The 24,126-nt window shown below is 44.2% G+C and overlaps 10 protein-coding genes across 10 annotated transcripts; 3 read left to right on the top strand and 7 right to left on the bottom strand.

Annotated features, from left to right (window-relative positions):
* Window positions 1–289: 289 nt before the first annotated feature.
* On the top strand, window positions 290–1,018 carry BDV27DRAFT_169930 (DJ-1/PfpI family protein; the record flags this gene model as incomplete). Its single annotated transcript, XM_032075163.1, has 1 exon — window positions 290–1,018. One exon carries the CDS (start codon window positions 290–292, stop codon window positions 974–976), a length of 687 nt encoding a protein of 228 aa, XP_031920961.1. The 3' UTR covers window positions 977–1,018.
* Window positions 1,019–1,060: 42 nt separating this feature from the next.
* On the bottom strand, window positions 1,061–2,081 carry BDV27DRAFT_150954 (uncharacterized protein; the record flags this gene model as incomplete). Its single annotated transcript, XM_032071305.1, has 3 exons — window positions 1,061–1,716; window positions 1,775–1,984; window positions 2,048–2,081. 3 exons carry the CDS (start codon window positions 2,079–2,081, stop codon window positions 1,061–1,063), a joined length of 900 nt encoding a protein of 299 aa, XP_031920960.1.
* A 2,252-nt stretch (window positions 2,082–4,333) lies between these two features.
* BDV27DRAFT_164111 (uncharacterized protein) lies at window positions 4,334–6,563 on the top strand (the record flags this gene model as incomplete). Its single annotated transcript, XM_032073648.1, has 5 exons — window positions 4,334–4,794; window positions 4,844–5,343; window positions 5,411–5,864; window positions 5,924–6,071; window positions 6,129–6,563. The coding sequence occupies 5 exons, from the start codon at window positions 4,334–4,336 to the stop codon at window positions 6,561–6,563; spliced, it is 1,998 nt and encodes a 665-aa protein (XP_031920959.1).
* Window positions 6,564–7,371: 808 nt separating this feature from the next.
* Window positions 7,372–9,021, bottom strand: BDV27DRAFT_150951 (cytochrome P450; the record flags this gene model as incomplete). The annotated part of the gene is made up of 4 exons (XM_032071304.1): window positions 7,372–7,532; window positions 7,591–7,872; window positions 7,932–8,138; window positions 8,178–9,021. 4 exons carry the CDS (start codon window positions 9,019–9,021, stop codon window positions 7,372–7,374), a joined length of 1,494 nt encoding a protein of 497 aa, XP_031920958.1.
* A 1,057-nt stretch (window positions 9,022–10,078) lies between these two features.
* Window positions 10,079–11,082, bottom strand: BDV27DRAFT_150950 (thymidylate synthase/dCMP hydroxymethylase domain-containing protein; the record flags this gene model as incomplete). The annotated part of the gene is made up of 5 exons (XM_032071303.1): window positions 10,079–10,147; window positions 10,201–10,382; window positions 10,415–10,762; window positions 10,848–10,995; window positions 11,053–11,082. The coding sequence occupies 5 exons, from the start codon at window positions 11,080–11,082 to the stop codon at window positions 10,079–10,081; spliced, it is 777 nt and encodes a 258-aa protein (XP_031920957.1).
* A 1,387-nt stretch (window positions 11,083–12,469) lies between these two features.
* Window positions 12,470–13,242, bottom strand: BDV27DRAFT_150949 (uncharacterized protein; the record flags this gene model as incomplete). Its single annotated transcript, XM_032071302.1, has 3 exons — window positions 12,470–12,486; window positions 12,564–12,902; window positions 12,945–13,242. 3 exons carry the CDS (start codon window positions 13,240–13,242, stop codon window positions 12,470–12,472), a joined length of 654 nt encoding a protein of 217 aa, XP_031920956.1.
* Window positions 13,243–14,782: 1,540 nt separating this feature from the next.
* BDV27DRAFT_164108 (uncharacterized protein) lies at window positions 14,783–16,382 on the bottom strand (the record flags this gene model as incomplete). The annotated part of the gene is made up of 4 exons (XM_032073647.1): window positions 14,783–15,189; window positions 15,245–16,046; window positions 16,114–16,208; window positions 16,262–16,382. The coding sequence occupies 4 exons, from the start codon at window positions 16,380–16,382 to the stop codon at window positions 14,783–14,785; spliced, it is 1,425 nt and encodes a 474-aa protein (XP_031920955.1).
* A 264-nt stretch (window positions 16,383–16,646) lies between these two features.
* Window positions 16,647–20,044, bottom strand: BDV27DRAFT_164107 (P-loop containing nucleoside triphosphate hydrolase protein; the record flags this gene model as incomplete). Its single annotated transcript, XM_032073646.1, has 4 exons — window positions 16,647–18,482; window positions 18,533–19,386; window positions 19,439–19,894; window positions 19,945–20,044. 4 exons carry the CDS (start codon window positions 20,042–20,044, stop codon window positions 16,647–16,649), a joined length of 3,246 nt encoding a protein of 1,081 aa, XP_031920954.1.
* Window positions 20,045–20,883: 839 nt separating this feature from the next.
* BDV27DRAFT_150946 (pyridoxal phosphate-dependent aminotransferase) lies at window positions 20,884–22,205 on the bottom strand (the record flags this gene model as incomplete). Its single annotated transcript, XM_032071301.1, has 2 exons — window positions 20,884–21,790; window positions 21,832–22,205. The coding sequence occupies 2 exons, from the start codon at window positions 22,203–22,205 to the stop codon at window positions 20,884–20,886; spliced, it is 1,281 nt and encodes a 426-aa protein (XP_031920953.1).
* Window positions 22,206–23,201: 996 nt separating this feature from the next.
* On the top strand, window positions 23,202–23,870 carry BDV27DRAFT_164105 (GNAT family N-acetyltransferase; the record flags this gene model as incomplete). The annotated part of the gene is made up of 2 exons (XM_032073645.1): window positions 23,202–23,333; window positions 23,394–23,870. The coding sequence occupies 2 exons, from the start codon at window positions 23,202–23,204 to the stop codon at window positions 23,868–23,870; spliced, it is 609 nt and encodes a 202-aa protein (XP_031920952.1).
* Between the last annotated feature and the right edge of the window lie 256 nt (window positions 23,871–24,126).

Genomic DNA, 24,126 nt, shown 5'->3' with positions numbered 1-24,126 from the left:
AAAAAAAAAAAAAAAAAAGGTAATCAATCCTGTTTTCTTGAATACAAATTTCCTCTCTGTTAGGGTTGGACCGATCAGCTGCCAAGACCGCACTGCGGAAGGAAACGTTACGCGAGCGTATCTAGCGGAAGGAAGGTTTAGCCGATGCAGTATGTATAGAGCATCTATAGAACATCTATATAAACGTGCGATGGACGATTACTCTTCTACTCCATCAATCAACATTTGGAAACAATTTCTTAGCTTTACTCATTCATACTTGTTCCCTGAATACAAGCAAAGCTACAAAATGGCACCACTTCAGATCGGTATCGTCCTCTACGACTTCCAGCTCCTCGACGTCGCTGGCCCAGTCGACCTCCTCATCTCCGGATCCAAAGCCATGCTAAGCACCATTAACCGCGATGGATTCGTCCCAGACGACATGGTAGACCAGGGCATTGATATCAACTTCCACTATATCGCCCCGACAATGGACACCGTGATTACCCTCATGAGCGGCTTCAAGCTGCAACCAACCACCACCTTCGATGAATGTCCCAAGCTCGACGCAATCCTCCTGGGAGGCCCTGGCCCCGATTTCTGGAACAACATCCCCGACTCTTACCGCGAATTCCTGCACCGCAAGGTGGACGAGGTCCAGTATTTCTTCACCACCTGCACGGGTGCGATTGTGGCCGCCAAGGCTGGCTTGCTCCGCGGTAAGCGCGCAACAACCAATAGCGAATTCCTTGAGTACATCAAACCGGAATGTCCCGACACTACCTGGGAAACGGCTCGTTGGGTAATCGATGGCAAGTTCTGGACTGCGGGTGGTGCCTTTGCGGGAATTGATATGTTCGAGCACTGGCTTGAGGGGAGGAGGAGTGATGCGGTGGTTACCTTGTCTCGCTCTAGTCTTGCGTACCAGCCCAGGGATATCAATGGTAAGGAGATTCGTGAGTTGGGGCCAAGCTGGGTGGTCGGGAGAAATTAGATTGCTTGTGGACTTTAAATGACCGGTTGATGTTTGTGAATGGAGAATTTTAGTATATACAATATGGGAAGGCCCGAAGCTGCTTCAAGTATAGCTGATATTCCTGGAAGTGTCCATCCATTGCTCAGACGGTAGTTCTGATAGAAACTCATTAGTGAACAACATATCAAGATTGATCTCTATGTCATCAGCAGGAACAGAGGTTTGATATGCATCCCAGAACTCTGTCCCTTGAATACCAGACAGAACCGGACATCGCTTCATTCCGGGCTGCGGTTCAGAATTCACAGCTGGAGGTAGGCCTTGGTCGTAAGTTGCGGCGAGAGGAAGAGGGCATAGTAAATCTAAGACAGACTTGAACAGATAAAACATATCAGGGAATTCTCCGGGGTTCCGGCCAGACTGCGAAAGTTTTTCCATACGATTCGCCAAGCATTCAAGGTATCTGGTTAGGGTCCGAGATTCTTCTCCAACCGCTGCAATGATGCCCGGCAGACCAGCTGCAGCTGAAAGAATCTCTGTGGTAACACGAATCACTGCAATTAGACGGTCCCATTCAGCAAATGAGAAGTGGGCAAAATTCGATGTAGGGACGGATATGAAATAGTCCAGGAAGGCTCTTCCTTTGCTCATGATGGAATGAAATTTGGCAACGTCAAACTCCAAAAGCATTGCGTCCAGACGATATATACTTGCTTCCTCCATCAAGGAAAGAGTAAGATGTGCAACATTAACTGAAGCTATATTAGGAAACTATTAGATGGGGAACCCAAGTTCTTAATAACAGCGAGAACATACGAATATTCAGGGAGAAGTCTGACGTAAGCTGATGATCTGCTAGCCAGAAAAGATCAGACTTCTCGGTGCCTTTGTATGCTGCTTCTATTGCCGTCTGAAGCCGAATGCAGGAGTACATCATTCTACCACGGGTACACTCTCCCTGGGATAATTGAAGCAGATAGCTTCTCAGGTTGGAGGAAAGGGCCACCTTGTTGTCTCGTTTGGACCCTGTTGCAATGCTGGTCCACGATTGTTAGCGGCTAGAGTAACCCTTGCAGATGTAGCACCTACACAGAGGAAAGGTAATAGCACCCAAGGCAGGCATCTAGAGCTTCGCTACTGATCGATGGTGATGAACAGTCGAGTTCTGTTTTTCCAAAAGTTTCATCATCGAACCCTAGGTCAACAATCATGCTGATAGCAATTTGGAGATACTGGTAGGACTGAAAGCTTCGTGGACGTAGATGCATGTTGTACCTATCAAACCATCTTTAGTCTACCTCGCTTGACTTGCTTTATTCTCGGTATTACTCACCATGCAATGTAAATGAGCAGCCCCTGGAGATAGTCCAGACTTTTTTCCCCAGCGTTCACAACCCGATCAGCCAACACGGACCGAAACCTGTTATCCAGACTCCTGAGTAGAGCCATGTCATCTGAAGATGCCGCGGTAAGTACCGCAAGATACAGGAAGCGACGCTCCGCCGAGGCTATATTATTTGGGAGCGCCACAAACGGGAAATAGGAGCTCTTGGTTTGAAACTTGCTTAGAAGCTGATCAGCTTTTATCTGGTCAAGCACCGGGGGCCGTTCTCCTGTCTCATCAGACGTAGTATCCAATAACACTCTAGACGATTGCTGTCCAGAGATGTCAAACTTTGTCTGAAATATTTGACGATGGACGTCCACAACATTCTTTGGTGGCGGAGGCCTCGGCTGAGCATCAAACAACCCTGAGAGAACATCAGCTTCTTCTTGTTTCGGTTCTCCCGTGCCTTTGGCTTTGTTTGGGGCTATTCGGCAGTCTAATTTAAGCGTTTGACATCTAGTTGAAATTATTAGAATGTGCAAAATTGATGACTCAGGCTCACTTTACCGTCGACATGGCAATTGTGGGTTTTCCCTTAGACAGCGTGTCCTTTTTACTTTGCAATGAACGCATGCCCACGATGTTCTCGGCTTTGGGCACATATATTTGTATGCTGAATCCATGATCGTTCTCTCATGTATGAAGTTGTGGATGGATGAGCCGGGAAATTGGAGCCTATGCTTATTTATCAACCGTGGGGCGAGAAGGTTCTTGGCACAAACTCCTGTCTGATGTGTCAGCTCAAAATGCAACTAACGTTTTTATGCATTAGGAGGCCTTAAACGTGTTCATTATTATCAGCAAGGCCCCCAATTTTTATTATTATTATTATTATTATACGTTTTTGACAGATAATTCACAGCTTAGGTAAGGCTTAATTCATCCAGAGCGCGGTATTTGATCTTCCTTTACCGGTAACCTTGGCATTGGTGGTCGAAGAATTGCAATATATATTTGTGGCGCTTCACACTGTTCAAAATTTGGGTTAACAGTGGACAAGTAAATAAAAACATAAAGCACTTAGTCCCCTTCCGGATACATTACATGCTTTGAAGGCTGCATCCTCCAAAGTTATCTAGATATCTAAAAGTCGGTTCACTGCTGTTGCGGAAAACGTCACAGCGAATCTAATCTCGTGTGCATGGGATAAGTGGGCTTTTTTATGGGTATGGCGCGAATATGAAGGAGAAACAAACCGAATAAGCGTGAATAGCTCAGATCCATTGCATTCTTTGAGTTCAGACGTCTAATCCCGTGCTATCAACGGCCTTGCAGTTTTGAATGGTGGAACCTGTTGTGTGAATCGCTATCCTCAGATTTTATGAATCATTCTGCCGGTATAACCATTTCAGTCGGAAGTAATTGAGGAATACATTTTCGCGAGTTTCTTTTGGGCGGGAATAGAGCTCTAGACTCATGGTGCGTGCACTAAGGAGGGCTTCGGACACGTTCAAATTAATTGGGTGCATTAGTGCCCACGCTAGTTCACGATTATACCCATATTATTCGAGGGCATTTCCAGTCCGGTGCACCATCTTATATTGTTCACTGGAGATTGGCTAGGATTCATGTTCGATATGAGCTTTTGTGGTTAGTGAACCACCGGATAAGTAGGCCGAGGTTTGGATCCCACGATTCATATGAGGATAAATTGAGTAATCTTTTGGTCTGAAGTAGTGCCAGAATTAACTGTATTATATTCACCCTACTAGGATTAGAGAAACTTCCTTGCGGCGCAACGTGGCCGGCAATTAACCGCACATCTAATTTATGCCAGTGGAGAATAACCAGCTACGATTAGAGTCTCCACAATGTTGATAGCTTCATCCCCTCAATCTCCAAGCGAGCTACTAGTCTACACTACCTTCCTCTTAAATGACCGTCGTCAGCCACAAATTTAATCTTGCTCGTTCTTCTTTTAATCCGTTTTTCTTCCATTCCAGCCAACCTTGACTGAGTTTCCTGCCACTATCTAGGGTCTTAAAGCCATGAAGGACTTCGTGTCATCTACTCTTGCCGCCTTGGCTGGGGCAACTGTGGTGATGGGCGCTCAGGGTGCTAGTTTTGCTACTATATCTCTCACAGCCGCCGCAACCACGATTTCCCCAAAGTCCACCACGCTGTTTCCTGCAGAGACAGTCCAATTGACGAATGAAGTCCTTGCTGATTTGTCTTCAAACATTCGAAATGCGAATGTATCTGATGTATTCAAGTTTGCCGATCATTACACCGACTTGACTCTTTCTAAGAAGATTCCACGAAGCTGCAAGGTGATGCCAGGGGACGTGTTCTGGCCTAGCAATCTGCTCTGGGATATTTTTGATACTCTGCTAGGTAAACGATTGATCAAGACGGTACCGCTGGCTGCATACTGCTACTCTGACTGGCCAGAGTATGATGCAGATAAGTGCACTAGTATTACCTCGCAATGGGCCGTTTCCAATCTCCAGTGAGTGATACTTGTCCAGCCATGGAACATCTAACTAAACTATTTATAGTATGGACGACCCAGCTTCAATTATGCTGCCGCTCTATGAGGGTAGAACTTGCATGGCTCCTGGATACAACTACACCAACACTTGTGAGTTGGGCGGGTACCCAGCGTACGTGGTCAATGCGTCCACTGTGGCTCAGATCCAATTGGCCATCAACTTTGCACGTAATTTAAACCTTCGTCTGGTAGTGAAGAATACAGGACATGACTTCAACGGCAAGTCGTCTGGTAAAGGCGCTCTGTCTATTTGGACCCATTGGTTCAAAGATAAGGCGTTCTACCCCGAGTACAAGGCCACCAATGGCTATATCGGACCGGCCATTAAATTCGGTTCTGGAGTTCAAGTCTGGGAAGCCTATGAATATGCGAAGAGCCTCGGTGTTAGTGTCCTTGGCGGAGAAGCTGTTACTGTCGGTCTGGGAGGTGGCTACACTGCAGGTGGTGGTCACTCACCGTTGAGTAGCATGTACGGCATGGCTGCTGATCAGGTTCTTGCTATGGAAGGTATACATATGTCACCCGGACGTCGCCAACGTTTGACTAGATCCTTGGCTAACTGTTTGTCGTGTAGTTGTCCTAGCTGACGGGCGCTTCATCACTGCATCGTCCACTGAAAACTCCGAAATTTTCTGGATGCTTCGTGGCGGTGGCGGCAGCACCATTGGCGTTGTTACATCTTTAATTGTCAAAGCTCTCCCAAGACTGCCGACCACCACAGTCACGTTCAACTTCACCATTAACGATGCCCCTAGTGCCGATGCGTTTTGGAAGGGAGTTGAGGCCTACTTTGACAATTTTGAGGGTTTTGTCAACGCGGGTACCTACGGTTACTACTATGTTGGAGCGTCGGCCATTGAGATTGGTACTGACTATGCTGGGTCGACCGACTATTATTTCCGCATGCAATCTTTTGTTGCACCTAACATGACCATGGCTGAGACGAAGGCTTTGCTTGCTCCGTGGTACAAGGTTCTCGATAGCCAGAACATCACCTACACGCCGTGGTACAACCATGCCGACAATTTGTTCGTCCACCTTCTTCTACTTTCTTCCTCGCTTTTCAGCTAACCTACAAATTACTAAGCCATGACGCTTGGGTTGTCGCATTCCCTCAAGAATTTGCCGGAGGTGCCGCGGTCAAAACCGCCTCGCGTCTGATGCCCCGAAGCGTCTTCCAGGACGACACTCTCCGTCAGCGTACTTATGCCGCGCACAAAGACGCTACCGAAAAGGTATCCTGCCATTAAACCCATCATTCCACAAACCAGCCCTCTAAATTAACAAAATAGGGTCTCTTCATTGCCGGATTCCACATTTCCGGTACTGGCATCGCCGTCGCCCCACCCAACGACACTTCCGTCCTCCCCGCTTGGCGTGATGCTCTCGCTCATGTTATCGTCGGCATCGAATGGCCCAATAATGCCACATGGGAGACCGTTCATAACGCCTCCCTTGCCGTCACAAGCTGGATGGATGTCCTGCGTGATATCGCCCCGGAGTCAGGTGCTTACATGAGCGAGGCTGATCTGCTCGAACCCAACCTACAGGAGGCATTCTATGGGGTTAACTATCTCGCTCTGTATGCACTGAAGCAGAAGTACGACCCCACTGGTCTGTTCTTTGCGTTGACTGCTGTTGGTGCGGAGGATTGGGAGGTCAGGACCACTGACCCTTTACCGTATTCTTGGAATAATAATGGACGACTTTGTCCTGTCTCCTCTTAGACCTTTATGCGTAATGGAAAGATGATGTTGTACATATATTAAACTCAATGCCATGGGAGAATAATTCCATTATCTGCTAGTGATGATTTGATCTTATCGAGATATAGAGACTGAACATACCTATTGCTTTAAAACTCCTGGCAGACACACGAAGCTGACGAGCGCTCGGGCAAAACTGGCATGACCTTGATCTATATTCTGAAGAATGATATTGAAGTAGCTGACTGGATAGAAAAAGCCGGGACGAGCAATATATTTATTGTGAAGGGGCGAGGGGTCGCAGCAATTTTAGACATAATTTTGTACAGTAGCATAATAACATCTAACTTAATAGTCCAAAATACTGCCTTCACATCACTTCACTATATATATATATATAGCTTCAAGTCAGACATGCCCTGTTCTGGAAGCATTGACATACGAGTTCTACAGCCAGATGACCGTGGTGTCGAGCTCAGAAAGACGAGCTAAGTACTGGGCTTGGTTTTTGGTAGTACTATATAGGTCAATTGAACTAGGAAGTTAGTACATACGACCATAGGGTGTGGAGAACAGGGCTTCCCGTCCGCTCAGCCGTACTTAAGCCACACGCCGGGAGGTTAGTAGTTGGGTGGGTGACCACCAGCGAATCCCTCCTGTTGTATGTATTTTGTTTTTTAAGTTATATTTGTAGCCCTCTTCTACCCTCTATTATTTGTGTCATTAATGTAAACCATGATTACTTGAGGCTTAAGGTAGTGCCAATGGGAAACTTCTCTCCTCTGCACGTTCTTTCCTTCCAGTATAGACAACCCACCATATGATCAAGCTACTCTGATTCCTTTCTTAACCCAACAACAACCCCATTATCGTTCTCTAAAGTCAAAACAATCCTCTCCGACCATCCTTCAGTATTGTAGTCCGTGATAGTGGAAAATGTTTGTAAAATACGACAGACTACATAGGACGCTTCAGTCATGGCGTACTGTTCTAAATCACCACAGCAACTCAGCATACTCAGCATACTAGGTAGAGGATGGACACTTACGGCCAGGGCATATTCTGGGTCCTTTGCTAAACGGGAGAAAGCCGGGGATCTCTCTGTCCAATAACTCCCACCTTTCTGGAATAAAGTCCTGCGGACTATCCTCGAAATCTGCTCCTAAACGGTGGCTAGCCCATGTCGAAAATACCACGATCGACCCCCTCTCGACAAGGACGGGTAGGTCACCTCTAGAGCCCCCGCCACATGGCAATACGGTGTCTTTGCTGGCTGTCCTGGCATTGAATGGAGCCGGGGGAAATAGACGCAGTGCTGCAGAAATTAACCCTCAGCGTCTCCTAGAGGCAAATGATATATGGTTTCATCCTCACCTTCATTGAACACACAGCGCATGTATTTCAACCCCCTTAGCTGCTTGTATGTAGGACAGTCATACCCAATGGCATCAATAATACTGTTTCTCAGTTTTCGAAAGACTCGCCTATTCTGAGATAGGAGGAAAATTGTTGCAGAAAGTAAGGATGTTACACTGTCTACTGCCGCAATCATAAGAGTCATGGCGTGATCTGTAAGCTGTGAGATGTCTTTGACATCTGTGGCCAGGCCACGTACAAAGCAGTAATTCCCTAAACCCATGGGGCTTTCCTGTTCCATGGTAGTGTTAGTTGCCGTTACATCCAATGCGTGTTCTGCATAAGCCATAACGTATCTTCGAGCTCTGGCACAGGCATCTACAAATTGCTTCTTTCCAAATATCCAATGCAATGGTCCACGGAAGCCGTTCTTTGCGATGGTGTGTTTTATGTATACAAGGTCTTCCGCGAATCTTTTCTTTTCAGGACTTTGCATATGGCAAAGGGCATCCAGAGATTCCCCAAGCGCGAATGAGCTCGTGATGTCTGCACAAAGGTTAAAGAATAGGGCTTGAATATCGAATGCATCACCATCCGTCGGCACATGTTGGATGAAGTTTTGCAGATGCCTCTCATACATGGGCAGATCGCAGATCTGGCCATGTTTGGAGAGTTGACGCTGCCACAAACCCCTAACGCTTTTCCACTCTGGACCATCCACTGCAAAGATGCTAGAAGGCGCTACACAGTCAAAAAGGTGTCCCCGTAGCTGGGAACTATCATAGTCCACGAAGCCTGTAGAAAGCACTTGTTTGATATTTTGTGCATGACAAGTGAAAACTAGCTTGAGGCCGAGGATTTTTGTCCCGTACGTATGGCCGTGTTGCAGGAATAACTTGTTTGTATATGACAACGACTGTTTTCGCCGAAAGGCAAAGCCCAATTCCACCGCCTTCCCGAGACCAAGATAATCGTGCTGAAATCTGGTTTCATACGTGGTCTTCTCACAATGATGCTGCGTGGAGAACTCCCTGAGTTTTCGATATCGTAGAATGCGGTTTAAAATGGCTATAGCTGTCACTGCAGCTATTGCCACCAGATATATCGGGTATGAAGAATTCATCGCGTGAAAATGTGAAACCACAGCATACTAGTAATTTCGGTATGTGCTGTTTTATGTGGTTATTTGCGAGCATGGGCTCAGCTAGATGCAAGGGGGTATTAATAATAGTTCTGGCATTGCATTGCGGTGTGGATCCTTCCACAAACGATTTCAAATAAAAATGTCTTTTCATGCCCAACCCGGTACCAAGCTATAGGGGCCTTGACAACTTCAATAATGGCCAGGCTTGTGTAGGGTACCAGCTCTAACTGCCCTGGAACTATATATACTCCGGAGTGGAATCTTCTTAATTCTTAAGAGAGTCAGAGCTGATACATGTGACTTTCTTAAACCCAGTATAAATCGAAATAACTCATTCGACCGCTCTCTTTCAGTTTGTAACGAGATCGGCAACTAATTCACGTATCCGGAGTACTATGGATGCTACTTTGGTATTTAGGGATGCCTGTATTTTCCCAATGCAGTACTTAGGTGCCGAGGGGGTCAGTTTAGCCTGGTTCCACGAAAAGGCTTTTCCAGGTGATGTATGGTTTCTTATGGTAAACAGGGTTCGGAATTATTTGGCACCAGTGAAACTTAGTTCAAGTTAGTGATAAACAGTATAACAGAAGGGTTTATCTACGGTTTCAAACTGGTTGTAATAGTTACATAATAATATATTACCATCTCATACAGTAAAAAAGTGAGACTAACTAATGATAACCAGTAATAAAGAACAGAACTGTTTTTTATAGTAACAACAACCAAAATATTCTCAGGTTTCTAACAGTTAATAATTAGCTGAATATTGATATTAAATAGATAAATATTAGACTTTTCCAACTATTAAACTGTTCGGTGAATAATATATTACTATACTGAATATATAAATAACAAGAAATTTACGAGTTATATTATAGTAAAAGAGAGTACAAAAAATGATCTCTAACTTTAAAAACTCTTTTACTAATAAATATCTGCACTAACTCAGGGTCAATAAGTTTAAGGTTGTGTTTAATCTGAATAACAGAGACTTAGATAGGAGGGGCTCTATATATTTTTCGTATACAACCTTTTTCTAATTATCACGACGAATCTTTAACTCCGGGAACTCAGTCAGCCCCCTTACCAGCTGCTCCTGCAAGAGCTCAATATAGTCCAGGTAGACATGGATATTAACCATGGCATAAACAAAGGTACCGGGATATAAGTCCACTGTATAAGTATATACCTCAAGAGACTGTAGGAGACAATATTAAAGGGCACACCGAGGGCCACGTCACACGAGCGCTGATAGGGCTGGCAATGGAGATGACCTTTCTGGTCTTGACCATTGGGGTAGGAGACGTAGAACTGGGCGAACATGTCACAAGGCGGGAGTGCTATCTTCTTGAGATCGACTGGTTCCAGGCACTCATGATAATGCGATAGTCGAAAGGGTTATGTTTTAACTTGTACAGTATCTCGGCGAGCCGGTTGACTCCTTGTCCTTTGTAATCGGTTTTGGTGTCGACATTCTCGGCCCCGAAGTGTCGCCATTGAAACCTGTATACAGGACCGAGGTCGCCTACGTCGCGGTGGCCCAGGCCGACTTTGTCGAGGAATTCGCGGCTGCTGCTACCGCCCCAGATCTTGACGCCTTGGTCGGAGAGCGGCAGGGACGAGATGCAGCCGGAGATGAACCAGAGGAGCTTGGCGACGACAGCGCGGAAGAAGACACTTTTGGAGGTCGGGAGGGGGAGGACGGGGATAGAGTCATCGACTGGGTTGGGAGCCGGTTTGGAGAGCGAGAAGCGGAGAGCGAAAGCGGGGCTGAGGGGGTGCGAAGATGGAGTGTGTGCTTGTACCTGTGCGGTCGGGTCGGTATTCGCCTGAGGCAAGTCTCGTGTGTATGAGATTGAGATACTGGTGTTCTTTATGGTTGGAGTTGTCTGCTGGATTGTCTGCTGGGTTCGGTGTGCTGCTGTTATTTATACATACATTAGCTGTAAAAGGCTTTCACGGATTATATATATACAGTATCCTGAAAGGAAATAAAGTAGCATACATTACATATAATCGATGTTCCAAGTGCAAAGGCATAGTGTAGGAGTAGAGGCTGATATAGCAACTCCCTTGGTATGAGAGAGATTGACCATATATAATGGTGTAGAACAACATGCTGGTAAACCTACCAAACACCAATCTGGTAAATATTCGTATAATGGCAGCTTAAGCATATAATCTTGTTGTGCACATTCAGTAAGTGGCCGAACCAAAAGAAATGAGTATAGATTATTTCGAAAGCTGTGACGAATACAGCATATAATCTGGCCGATTTCAGAACCATGGAAGTAAATAAATTGCCCAATGTTAAGGGTAACTCTGCGGCCATTTCTATTAGAAGAATTAGTACTATATTAAACAGAACATACACAGACTTACTCTTGGTTAAAGGCAATCTTTTTGAAGAAGCTAAGCTGTTCAAAAACAGAAAGTTGCTCAATATCAGTGATCTGATAATCAACATTATAAGCGTAAATCAGCTTGCTCGTAAATACATGCATATGATACATTGATATCCTATCATAAGGTATATCAAGGTTATGCTGCTGTGACAGGCGGAGAGGATCAATCGAATCGAAAAATTTGGTAGCATTATCTGATATTGTTTCACAGTCTTCCTCGTCGAATAAAATAAAGCTCTGTGTGAGTTGTGGGCATCTTTGCTGGAGATTAACTTGCAAAGCACCGGTTAACAGATGATCCCAAGCACCAAAGAAGCCTAGACGAAATGATTGACGAAAACGATCTAGACGAAATAGATAGCCCATTAAATTTGATGGTGCAGCCCTGTCTACCCATCTCTTAAATAATCTACTGGCATCAGTATATTCAATGTCAAGCGTCAGAAGTCTAATTACTTATGCTTTAACTCCCCTGCTAGGACATTGCAGTTCATTAGAGTTGCATATTCAGAGGCAATATTATGAAAATGTATACCAGTATGGAGATTTGGACGGTTTAATTTATGGATCCAATCATCTTTCGAAACTGTTGCGGATATACCTATATCTTTTAGAAGTTAGGATTAAGTGACAAGTGTATCAATAACTTACTAGGTAACAAGAATTGTGTGGCCTCATTAGGTTTTAAGGAAGAAGCAGCTTGTATAAGCATTTGAAATGCCTTTCGACCTTGTAAAACATAACGGTGTAAATCATCAGGTAAGAGAGAAATCGGCATAGAGATTAGACTTGTCGTCTCTGCAAATATGGCATATATATGAATAATGAGCTGGTAAGCAGGTAGAACTGGATAATCTGAAGATGATAATCGAAGGATATCCTTGATGCGTTGACAATATGAGGTCTGAAACCAACTTTGTTCAGCGTTACATCGAAGAATCAACGGTGTTAAAATAATTGAGCAACCTGCTTCCGACATTGACCATGACTTGCGGTGTTGAGGAGTCTGGAGCCGCGGCCAGTTATATGGCTGTATAAACTGTTGGAATGCGTTTGAGTAAGCCACTTGTCCAGAGGGACTTAGGATCTTTGACATTAGTAGGTCTTGCAGAATACTGCCGAGGCCCTTCCATTCAGAATGAGGTACATCATGCGGACGACTGAGAACTACATCTAAGGTAGGATTTAATTCTCGAAGAGGGATCTGTTGACCTGTTAGTCCATATTTAGTAAAAAACTCTTGACGCTCTGTTTTTGTTGAATATCGATGTCCTTCAGCAAGCTTTTGAATTGTATCAAAATGATATCGCCCCTTCAGAACAGTATCAAAAGTTAAGTCAGCTCGTTGCTCTTTTGAACAATAACAAAATCGGCAACCAAATCTTGCATTATGGTTTAATGCCCCACTGTTTTTTGCTTGCTGGGGCATATCACCAGTAAATGCCATAATAAAAGCTGTGACCAAGGTAAGACCACTATCCAGTGGCATGGATATACCGCTAATAAGATCTTTGAAGCTCCCCTGAAATGAGGCAATCACATCTTCGACAGCGGCACCATGCGGGCCAAGTGTTAGCGTAAACAGATTTCCTACTTGCCGACGTGCAGAATATGAGAGGCCAGCAGGAATCAAGTAAAATGCTTTTAATGCTCGATACATATTTCGATGGGCCCCGAATTCATCGATAAAAAGTAAGAATGGGACAGAGCGTATCCGGCGAGTTTTTGCAGAACAGGAGAGAAAATGTGCCCGCCCAAAATGGGCAAGCTCTAACTCTGCGCGTAATGGATGCATTAAACTGGGATGGCGACATGTCCTTTTTTTATAATGTAGCACGCTGTGGATCTCGATAGAAGGATTTAAAGGATAACGATCATTGGCTGAGTAGTAACAAATACCCATATCGATTACCTGGAGAACATCAGCAGCTAGTATTTCAAAATTAATATCTTCCACTAAGATATATGTTGAGTCAGATGATAATGGAGCAAGAGATATACTTTCCATCTGTGAACGCGAGAAGACTGGCTGTAGTGTTAAAACAACTTGTTCTTTTGTAGCTGTTGAGCTCCGCTTATCCAATCCTATGAATATAACCCGACCAATTGTAACAGGTAATCTAATTGTATCAACGGATATCTGTGGTATTAATACAAAGTCTGAGGGGAAAATAGTCTCATGAGAGGAGGAGTAGGCATATTCTCCTGACACCGCGGCAATAGATCCACCCCATGCACGGGAATGCCATAGCTCAACAGGATTATCTGCATATTGGGCCATTCCAAAGTGCATTTTCTCTTTTGCAAGACCAGAATTGAGGATATTATAGAACAAGTGCGGTGGATCAAACCAGTATTGCTGTGTTGTGAAATCTGAATCACGAGGTGTATTGGATTGTCGTGCTTGACTAACGGGGATTGCTCGCTTATACGTGGATAGAAGTGGGAGGTTTCTTTCTAACTGCTCCTTTAATGTATCAAGTTTTCGAGGCAGATTACGTACCTTATCTGAATCTAGGAGCTGTAATACTTCATACAGCCGACTATAATCAGATCTTGATATTTCTGCATAAGTAACCCATAGTGCGAGAGCGTATATAAAATCGTTACCCAGCCAATCTAAGATTATATTACTATAGACTATCTGGGAAAGGCTTCCACAACATACTTATATCAGGTTCATATGGAGGTGGATTATACTGTGGGGATTCGTGTGGATGCTCTTGAGGTTGTTTGAGTATTGGGAGGTGACGCGTAGAAACTGGACAATTTTTGGTGTTTGGAGGACATGTGGCAGTTATATCCTGATGATACGAAGAATTCTGCCCATTATTATAGGGCCGCCAAACAATTTTTGAAGATGGAAGAGCCTTATAACGAGGCATTTTGAAGCCAGAGTGTTGTAGAGTTGATGTTTAGGTATTATAGTAAAAGGGGGTGTTCACAGAACAGGTGTGGTTCAGAGTGCCAAGATAAATACCTAGTCTTGCCCAATGCTCAACTGTAACGATGTTTTTAATATATAAATTATAGTAAAAGTCCATCCTCATCAATGTATTAATATGTTTCTAAAGTGTATTATAAGTCTTTTATATCCATATATTATAGCAGACTATCATACATTGAAAGAAGGCTTATTGGTTTAATATTAGAGTGTATTTATTAGATATTCTGGCATAATATGACCAGCGTATAGGATATATATATAATGAAGACAGAGATTGAAAGCCACTGTATGTCTCTCAAAACTAGTATACACAGTTAAAATTTGATTAAAATATAATTAAATATTGTACATTAAAAATAAATAGTAAATCGCAAACAAATATTACATCCTACTCCCCATCCTCATTCTCATCCTCATCCTCATCCTCATTCTCATCCTCATCCTCATTCTCATCCTCATTCTCAGTCTCACTCTCATTCTCACCCTCATTCCCATCCTCATCCCGGTGCTCATTATTATCCTTATCCTCATCCCCATCCCTCTCTTCTACTGATCCATCACTGTCCGCATCCATATCAATTAGGGACCGTTGGGGCTTCCGGCGACTGCCCAAGATTTCTGCCAATGGAAAGTCCCTAAGAATGTCCAGTTCTCGATATTTGTTCTTTGTGTGGAGACTATCAAAAGCATTTAAGACATGACTGCGATCATACTTCACAAGTTCAGGGATTCTATTAGGGCCCCGAGTAAGTAATGCATTTAGTCCTGCGCGGAAAACCAACTGGATAGTAGCATCTAAATTGAATTAGGCTGAGTTGAAGACAGTGCCTTAGCTTAGTATTTAACTTACATCGAACAAAAGATCGGCCGAAAGGAGAGAAGCTATCAAGTGATAGACAGGTTGTCATCCAAGCAAATACTTCTAAAGACCAAATTGGTATATATGACCTTGTGATACCTTCAAGGATTGATTTTGGGTCATATGGTAGTGAATAGCGTTGAGTAATAAACCACTCAAGGAATATACTTGTAGCGCTCTGAATTGATCGAAACTTCCAGGATTTATAGAAGGATCGAACAGCCTTTTCAGCATCTTGAAAGTCCCGTGTACCATGACTCATACCTGGGAAGGTTCTCTGCACTGGTTCAGCAGATTTTCTGTTGCATAGACCACATATAAACTGCTGTCGCGCATACTTGGCAAGGTCTTCTACAGCCCTATTTGTGTTCGTGGAAGTTGTCATACCAGCCTCCGCCACTAAATTCTGGGATGAATTGTCATAGTTGAATAAAGAGGCGGCAGGCTCCAGCATATCATCAGAGAAGCAGTCAGGCCCAGTTACATCCTGAATAGGGGGGATCGCTGGTGATGTAGGGTAAGATCGAAGATCAGCAGGATTGATAGTGGGTAACAAGCCCTCTTGGTGCACAGGAGACGTATGAATTGTATGCAATGATGGTGTACTTGGTAGAGGCTGATAGCTGCGTACGTTTCTAGGTTGCTGGGTGGAGGGTAATCGGTTATTTGTAAAGGTAGTATGTTCAACACTCCTAGGTCGGGTCGGTTGACTTTTTGAATGATTCGTAGTCTTTTTCCTTTTTGCAACTGATTTTGAGTGAGATCCAGTACTTTTGGCTGCTTTACGCTTTTGCTATAGGAACATATTATTAGTTTACTTTGATTATGATTTTCTTTCGATAATTTTATTAATTACTCACTGATATAATAGAAGGTCTACCATATTCAGAATCCTGCGAGTTTTCAAGTGCACCGGCATCAAGGGTGGTTGATTGTGTAGAGAATGATTCTGATTCTACCAGATATATTAATTTCCCAGTACACTACTAAGAGCTAGTAGTAACATACGTAAATTTGAGTTAGTCTCGGCGCGTTGGGTTGCTCCTATTGACCGATTTTGGTCCCGGTGTCTCGTCTGTAATGGTGGCACTTGCGATGATGTAGGCAGCGTAGATTGTGTTATGGCCATGATTATAGAGGTTATAACCAGCACTGTATTTCCAAAAAAAAAAAAAAAAAATCGATCTTTGATTGAATAGGAGTCCAAAATGAGAATTTTTCTGAGATTGTAGGCCAAGGAATTGAAAGCTTTTACGGGTATGTCTAAACAAAGAAGTTAAACAAAGAAAAGAAAAAGTTGATTTGTTTGCTACCCCCTGAGTTAGATACTAGGAAAAATTTTTTTTTTTGCTTTTCTTGATTTACAATATTAGGTCCTCAAGTTGGGGAGCCTTCAGTCTGTGCCCTGCATCGATTCGATGATCTGTTCGAGTATCATACTTGCATCAAAAATGTCTCCCTCCTGCGGCTCCTCACCATCCTCCAAATAAGTCAATTTGTCATTTCGAATTCGCCACCTGGTTAAAGGTTTATGGTCGCTCATTACTTCTTGGTCGTTAATATTAAGGGACAATTCTGTGATTATTCCAGGCAGTGCCTTGTTCACTCCTCTTCGACGCAACCAACATTGAAAAGTTTTTTCTGCCAAATATTCGTATATTAACACGATCTTTGTTTGTCCTAGTCGACATACTCTGCCGATGGCCTGGTTGGCGATGCTTTGTGAAGTTGGGGGTGAGAAAAGGTGCGCATTTCGACAAAGTTTCTGTAGATTGAGTCCTGCTGACGAGATAGAGAATGTTGATATTAGGACCATGCATTTATCCTCTTGCATAGTGAACTCATCGATTAGCCTTGTTCTTTCAGTTGTATCAAGACCCGAGTGCAGTACAGCAACGTCTATGCCAATCTCCTTGAGACAAGCAGCAACATACACTTGTTCGGCTGGCCACATTGTCCACACAATGGACTTTTCATGATGTAAAAACACCTGGTCTCTGATAATTGGGATCATACTTCTCATTTTAGGTGAGCCCCGTAAGAGAAATTCAAGAGCGAAGGTAGGCCTTTCAATCTCCTGAGCAACCTTATAGGCTGTTCTGTAAAACCCTATCACTGAACTTTCATTGTCCAGGACTTTGCAATCTTCAATGGCACGCATCCATCGACCTATTAACGTGCCTTCTTTCAGGCAATGCAACGCTGCTGCAATATTTTGCGTTACAAGACTTTTTTCCAACCATTGGAAGCCTATCCAACTTGAAAACAATGTCAACTTCCGAAGCCTGTCCATATTCCACCTGTACTTTGTTTTGTCGTGTTTATCCTGCATAAGAATGTATTGTCGATACCTGACCTCTAGGGCCTTGTAGGCCAGCTCTTCGGCCTCGTTTAGTTCACTCATTACCATCTTCCGCTTGTAGCCCGGGATATCTTGTCCTATGGTGACACCACTCTCAAATGGAATGCTTGAACTAAGCGTACGGCGAATCATCAATTGTGCTAGGATTTTGCGCAACCGTGTTCCTGCAAGTTGGAGATCAATACCATCCGCGAAGATAAGTTTGGTCAATGCTGTATGAGTAAGCAATAAACTTTCTTTCTCATGCCCCTTCGGTAGGTCGAAAAGGTGAGCTGTCAATTGCTGTGGTTCAACATGATCATTTTTTAGCACCAGACCTGCATATCCGGAGAAATCATAAACGCTGTTAAAAAACAGTGTTCCTGTCAGCAAGAGATTAAACTCTGCGTATATCCACTTCGCAGTAATAGATAATTGTGCATCTCTATTGCGCAGTGTATGCGCTTCGTCAAAGACAGCAATCTCGAAGAGCCCGGCCAGAGAACCCTTCCATTGTCGAGGGGGCTGAGATGGATTATAGGTGATCTTCTCCTTTTCACACCACAGTTTTGCTGTAGATGGCCCGTGACGAGCAGTCAATGTCTGGTATGTGGTCAGGATTAACACCCTTGCCCTTTGGGGTTGGCCGTCAAAAATCTCATCATCGTTTGTGAGTTTCCCATCTATTACACGTGCATTATGTCCGGCTGTGGCTCTGTAATCTCCATAATACACCCATAACTTAAACAGGGGCGTCATGGCAATAATCTCCCCAATCCATTGTCCTACCAAAGTGGGCGGTACAACAATTAATGTCGGCTTTCCTAGAGGCAGTGTCTTCTTTTCCTTTTTCGCCGCATCGTATCTTTTCTTGAACAATGCGTATTGCTATTCTTAGGTTAGTCTGGGAAAGGATATCACAAAGAGACTATACTCACATGCATAAGGAAACCTACTGCTTCCCAAGTTTTCCCAAGCCCCACGGAGTCTCCAAGGATTGCGCCTTTTACATGGCCAGATGCTTTCATTTCTGCAAGTGCATTGATAGCAACTGGCTGCCAATATTTTAGCATAGCACCGGCATGCATATTGGGCAACCGGGGATGCGATGAAGCTGGTATATTCAGCCTTTGACAAGCCTCCTCGTGATTCTCTCTCTGGTACTCTTTATTGTCAAACCATTGCCTTTGTTTTTCCATTTGGCGCAGCCCTTCCTCTGTCGGTCTCATGACAGTTGAAGCAGTGCTTATCTCTGCTATGTGCGCATATTCAATTTCTTCCTGTACATTGTAATGCTCAGGGTTGAATATATCGGTCGTCATCGGATCAAACGCGCGGTATTTAGCCTTAAGCTCCCTTTTGCTCAATTTCTTTGGTGTTTTAGGCTCACCCTTCATAACAGATGAGGCCGCTACGTCAACCTCCTCTTCTATCGTTTCTAGGTCTGCTATAATCTCTGGCTCTTCCTCACCTATAACCCGCTCACAGTTTTTTAGTGCGGTTGTGGCCATAGCATACTGCCAGAATGGGTCAGTACGATCGAATGTGTCGGATTTCCTCCACAGGATCATTTGCTGCTTTTTACTAAGGCATTCCTCTTGGAGTGCCATCTCCCATCTGCTCAATTGTGGGTCATTTTCATTGTCTTCCTGACTCATCTTATTATCGGCTTGAGTGTCTGTCTCAGGAACCGCGGTGGTGTCTAATTCCATTTCGGTGTCTTCCTTCGTGGTGGAGGATGTAGCCCCTGACTGATCATCGTTGGTTGTTGCTCGGGTGCGTTTTTGATAGCCTACCTAGTGTCAGCTGTGAAATCCTTTCCCACACTCCCCTATACTACTAACCTCTGACACTGCCAAAAATTGCTGTACCTCCACCCCTTTTCCCTATCTGGGATGGAGCATGAATGTGGCGAAGCCAATCTTTCAACGCCCAGATCAATCGATCTATTTCATCTTCCGTCTTCTGGGTCCGAAAGAACACCCCGCTTCTGCTTGTTGTATTCTCATACTTCACCCAATAAAGGAAGCATGCGTAATGATCCACCTCGTCCCACTCTGTTTTATCCTTCGTAAATGCCGAATACTTCCTGTTACCTGCTGCTTCACCAGATATCACTCTTGCCTGGACTATGACTAGTCCTGGGCCACGTTCACCACCTTTCCTGTTTCTTAAGAAGTCGTTCCATAGAGAAGCCCAGTGTGGCTGCACCATATCCGATTTAAGCCATTGAGTCCATTCGTCGTTGCCCACGAGTCCAAACGCGGTCTTTAGGCCCTCTCTTCCTTTAGGCGTTTTTGCTATTTTTATATGTTAGACTAGGGGTCTCTGTAAAAGGGTCTCAGCTCACCTTTTCCTGTGGAAGCTGTTGTGTTGGTTTCTGGCTCGTAGGAGATGATTACGTTGTTATCTGAGTCTGACGACTCACAACTCTTTGATTCAGAACTCATTGTGTATAGCGGAGGGGTAGATAGCAGGGATAAAGAAGAATACTTGACTCTAGTTAAGAAGCCAAGAAGGAGCTTATAGAGGTAAGATTGAAGGTAAGTTGAAGATAGAATAAAGGAAGAAGGATGAAGAAGGATGAAGGAGAGATGAGGGAGAGATAGAAGATGAATGAAGGAGAGATGAAAGGAACACCAAATCTCTGTTGCCCTGACGAATTAATTGTTTTGATTTCAGTGAATGAATTGTTCAGGATATAAATAAAGAGAGATATATATTTGTTAAGTAAATAATCAACTTCGAATAATTCATAACTATAGATATTCTAATGTCAAGCTAGAGCAAACTGTAAAAGGCTTTTTCAGTACAGTGTATACATAGTTTTTATACTATATTCTAACTAAAATAAATGTATTTTTAAACAGTATAAAGACTATCTTGGTACTATATACTCTAATTCTATAACTGTGTTGAATAAGTAATGTTCATGTCAACTCACAGTTATAACACCCAAGAAACTGTTTGCTCACTATAATATTTGGTTAGATTTTAGTATGTGACCCACTTAACCATTTTACACCAATGATTATCTAAGATGAAACCATTGTAACCCACCATAACCGGTTTGCGACCAGTACCCAAACCTCCAATAACTACATGCCTCGGGCCACTAAGTAATCTTTATCTACAAAGCGAAGGCGGTGTACGGCAAGCCCATCGAGGTCAGTCCACATTCATGCGTTTTGCTGATTTTGGGAAACGTTTTCTGCCGGTAGAATACTTGATTATTCAGCCATGTAGATGGACTTGTCGATATTTAGCTGATAGGTCAACATATTTCCATCTAATTCCCTATCGCAAGCTCAATGCGCTGTAAGGCTTCTGTCAGGTACGCTATTGGATGCGAGGTGACAATGCGAAACCAGCCAGGTTTCTCGGACCCAAAAGCATTGCCACTAGCAAGGAAGACCTTCTGGCTACAAAGACGATCCATGACTTCCTGGGTCAGGTCCGGACCATCATAGTGGATCTTCTGGCGATTTTCGAGGTATTTCTTCCCCAGGTTGACCCATATGAAGAAGCCCGCATTACCGCCGCGCTCATACTCCAAGCCACGTTGCTGAAGGTATTCGGCAACGAAGTGATACGAATCCCGCAACCTCTGTCGATTCATTTCTATGTATCGATCTGTGAAAGCGTCGTCCTCTAATATGTTGGCTGCTATATAATCTGACAAGCCTGAAACATAAGTGTACAGCGATGTTCCACGAAGGGCACTATGAAGACCAGCGTTTGCTTGGGATACAATGACGCCAATTCGAATGCCATTGGCACCAAAATCCTTGCTCATGCCCCAGAGAATATGAGTCAATCCTGGGTCAATAATGCCCGTGGGATTGATTGAAAGCAAAGATTCAAACTTCACTGGCGTAGGAGTCGGATCGATCCGGTTCTCCCAAGTCGACAGCGCGTAAATTTCATCGCTGATCAGGTGGATTTGATATTTCTGGCATAGTCTCATGATTTCTATAATTGTCTGCGTAGGATAGCAGCGGCCGAGGGGATTATGGGGATGGCAGAGGACCAAGGCTCTGGCTTTATTGCTCGTCTGACTTTCAAACTGCAGAAGCGCCTGCTCGTATTTCTCAACGGCAGCCGGCTCAAGCGGGTGGCAATCCTCAAAGCTCACGGGGACCACCTTTGCTGCCGGTCGCATTGCCAAATCCGGGATAAATTGCCCATAATAGGGCCTCCCAGTAAAATACCGTCCCCAGGGTTGGCGAATATCCACGACAGTTGTTCGATCGCAGACGACACGCCATTTGTGATGGCGAGATGATGGGGCTGAATGGGTGTAAACGGAGTCAGGTGACGGTTTAAAAATCGGGCAGTGGCCTTCTTCAACCGCGTGCTTCCAGCGCCGCCATCGTTGTAGGTTAAGTATTTGGCAGGTAGGGTCAGTTGCTTGTTGATATACTCTAGGAGCACGTCATGCATCAGGACATTTTCCGCGATCCCAACGCTGAAGAACCCATTTGGGTTTGACTCCGGATGCCACAGGTCGGCTAGAATATCAAGTAGTGGGTTCTTCGTCTCTGCGACTGCTGCTTCTTGTGCACGAGTCGATAACGGCAGATACGGATGCGGTTCTTCTTTAGGAGACATGATGGGCTTGTCTGAATGAGAAGGGGGCGGGGGAGAGAATATAAGAAAAGAAATATAAATAAAATAAAAATAAGATATAATAAAATAGATAGAAATACCACGAATAAAAATCGATTATAATACAAATACTAGGAGTAGCCTATTATCTCCCCAAAGTTGGAAGTTATTCCAGTCGTTTACATCAGTTCCATAATTTCCGGAGTAAAAGCCGAACCCCCGCTTTCCATGCCTTGTTTATGAGTCGCGATCCATCTACGCCCATGATATTTCCCACCTCACTCCATGTTCTTATCGCTACAAGGGCAAGGACTCCTTTTATCATGCATATGAACCCGAACCCTCTAGTATAGGGAGATTGGCTATATCTTATAGCGACAGTTAAGAAATCTATAACCATATATTTTGGCTGTGGCGGTACAAGTTTGGGAACTTTAAATAAATTAATAAATACCGAGCTTTTCATTCTTTCTTAATTTTTTCAGAAAACATAAAGGTAGAGAAAAGAAAAGAAGAGAAGAGAAGAGAAGAGAAAGGACTAATGTAGATAAGTTTTGCTGGTATATGTGAATGGTGATTGATGATAGAATATCTCGACGATCTTAATGTCACTATTAACTCATTCAAATTTCCCCTTTCAGTCTAGCCGTAATCTACAAGGCGTGGTAATCTCCGTACACCCGTAACAAGGTTCGGTAATCTACAACGCGCGGGATCCACAAGGTGAAGCAAAATCCCCACCGTCGGTGGAGGAAGATGAATCACTTGGTCGATTCTATACCCTCTACTCCGTACAGTATCATTTTCTTCACGCCCTGTCATGGTCAAGACCCACCAAGCAAATTCTCAATAGCGTCGCCGCCGTGGCGGTAATCAGTCCATTGATATCTTCACTAATGCCAGCAGTAACACTTCTCCCTCTATCTCTTCTCTTTTCCCTGTACTAAGCGGAAGTAATACAGAGTGAGCAGTGCACTAATCTTCACCACCTTCGAGACAATGAAGACCGTACAATTCCCTGGACTAGCTGGTCTCACGGCCTTCGTTCGACCTCTAGATTTGTCTGATCTCGACAGCTGCGTGGAAGTCGAGAGCGCCTTTCCCGAGCAGGAACGCTGCTCTAGGGAAAAGGTATGTTGTACACTTCGAACCGCACGGGACCCTTCAGATCTTACACTAACAAAAGCTTAGTTCATCTACCGCCTGACCATATGCCCAGACCTTTGCCTAGGGCTATTCGTGGAGAATTCTGGCCAGGTAGAACTGGTCGGCCACGTGATTGCCACACGAGTCCCCGGCAATCGAGTGACGGATGGAGCTATGGAAATGCCCAAAAACTGGGACGGGAGCCGTGATGTTGTTCAGGTGAATGGAGAGGCTATTGGGAACGATGTGAATGGACGTTTTGTCGGTGTGCACTCCCTGGCGATTCGGACGGGGTACCAGTTTAAGGGGTTGGGAAGGGCGCTGATGGATGAGTATATTGAATCTGCTCGCAACGGTATTGAATCGGCACAGAGTATTGTGATCATAGCTCATGATCATTTGATTCGGTTCTATGAGAGCTTTGGCTTCAAGAACCTGGGGCCGAGTCCGTGTGCTTTTGGTGGTGGAGGGTGGTATGACATGGTGAGTTTCCTAATCAACTTCTGGGACAGCATCCATTAATAGTATATTCAGGAACTGAGTCTTTGATTGAAACTTTGGGCCACTCTGTGCGGTGTGCCAAGCGAATTGTTGAAAAAGGGGGGGGGGGGGGCGGTTGTTAAGAGGAAATATCTTCGAAGTGATCGATTCAATCGTAGGATAGAGGATTCCTTGAGTCTGGACTATCGCTTATTCCTAAGCAGTGAGACTGCCTTCGATTCCCCTTGTCTCTCTCTCTTTTTCTTTTTTTTTTGAAAAAAAAATGTGTTTCAACGGA

The sequence above is a fragment of the Aspergillus caelatus genome, assembly GCF_009193585.1.
Source record: "Aspergillus caelatus strain CBS 763.97 unplaced genomic scaffold BDV27scaffold_389, whole genome shotgun sequence".
Classification (NCBI taxonomy): domain Eukaryota; kingdom Fungi; phylum Ascomycota; class Eurotiomycetes; order Eurotiales; family Aspergillaceae; genus Aspergillus; species Aspergillus caelatus.
This window is presented reverse-complemented; position numbering and strand designations above follow the sequence as displayed.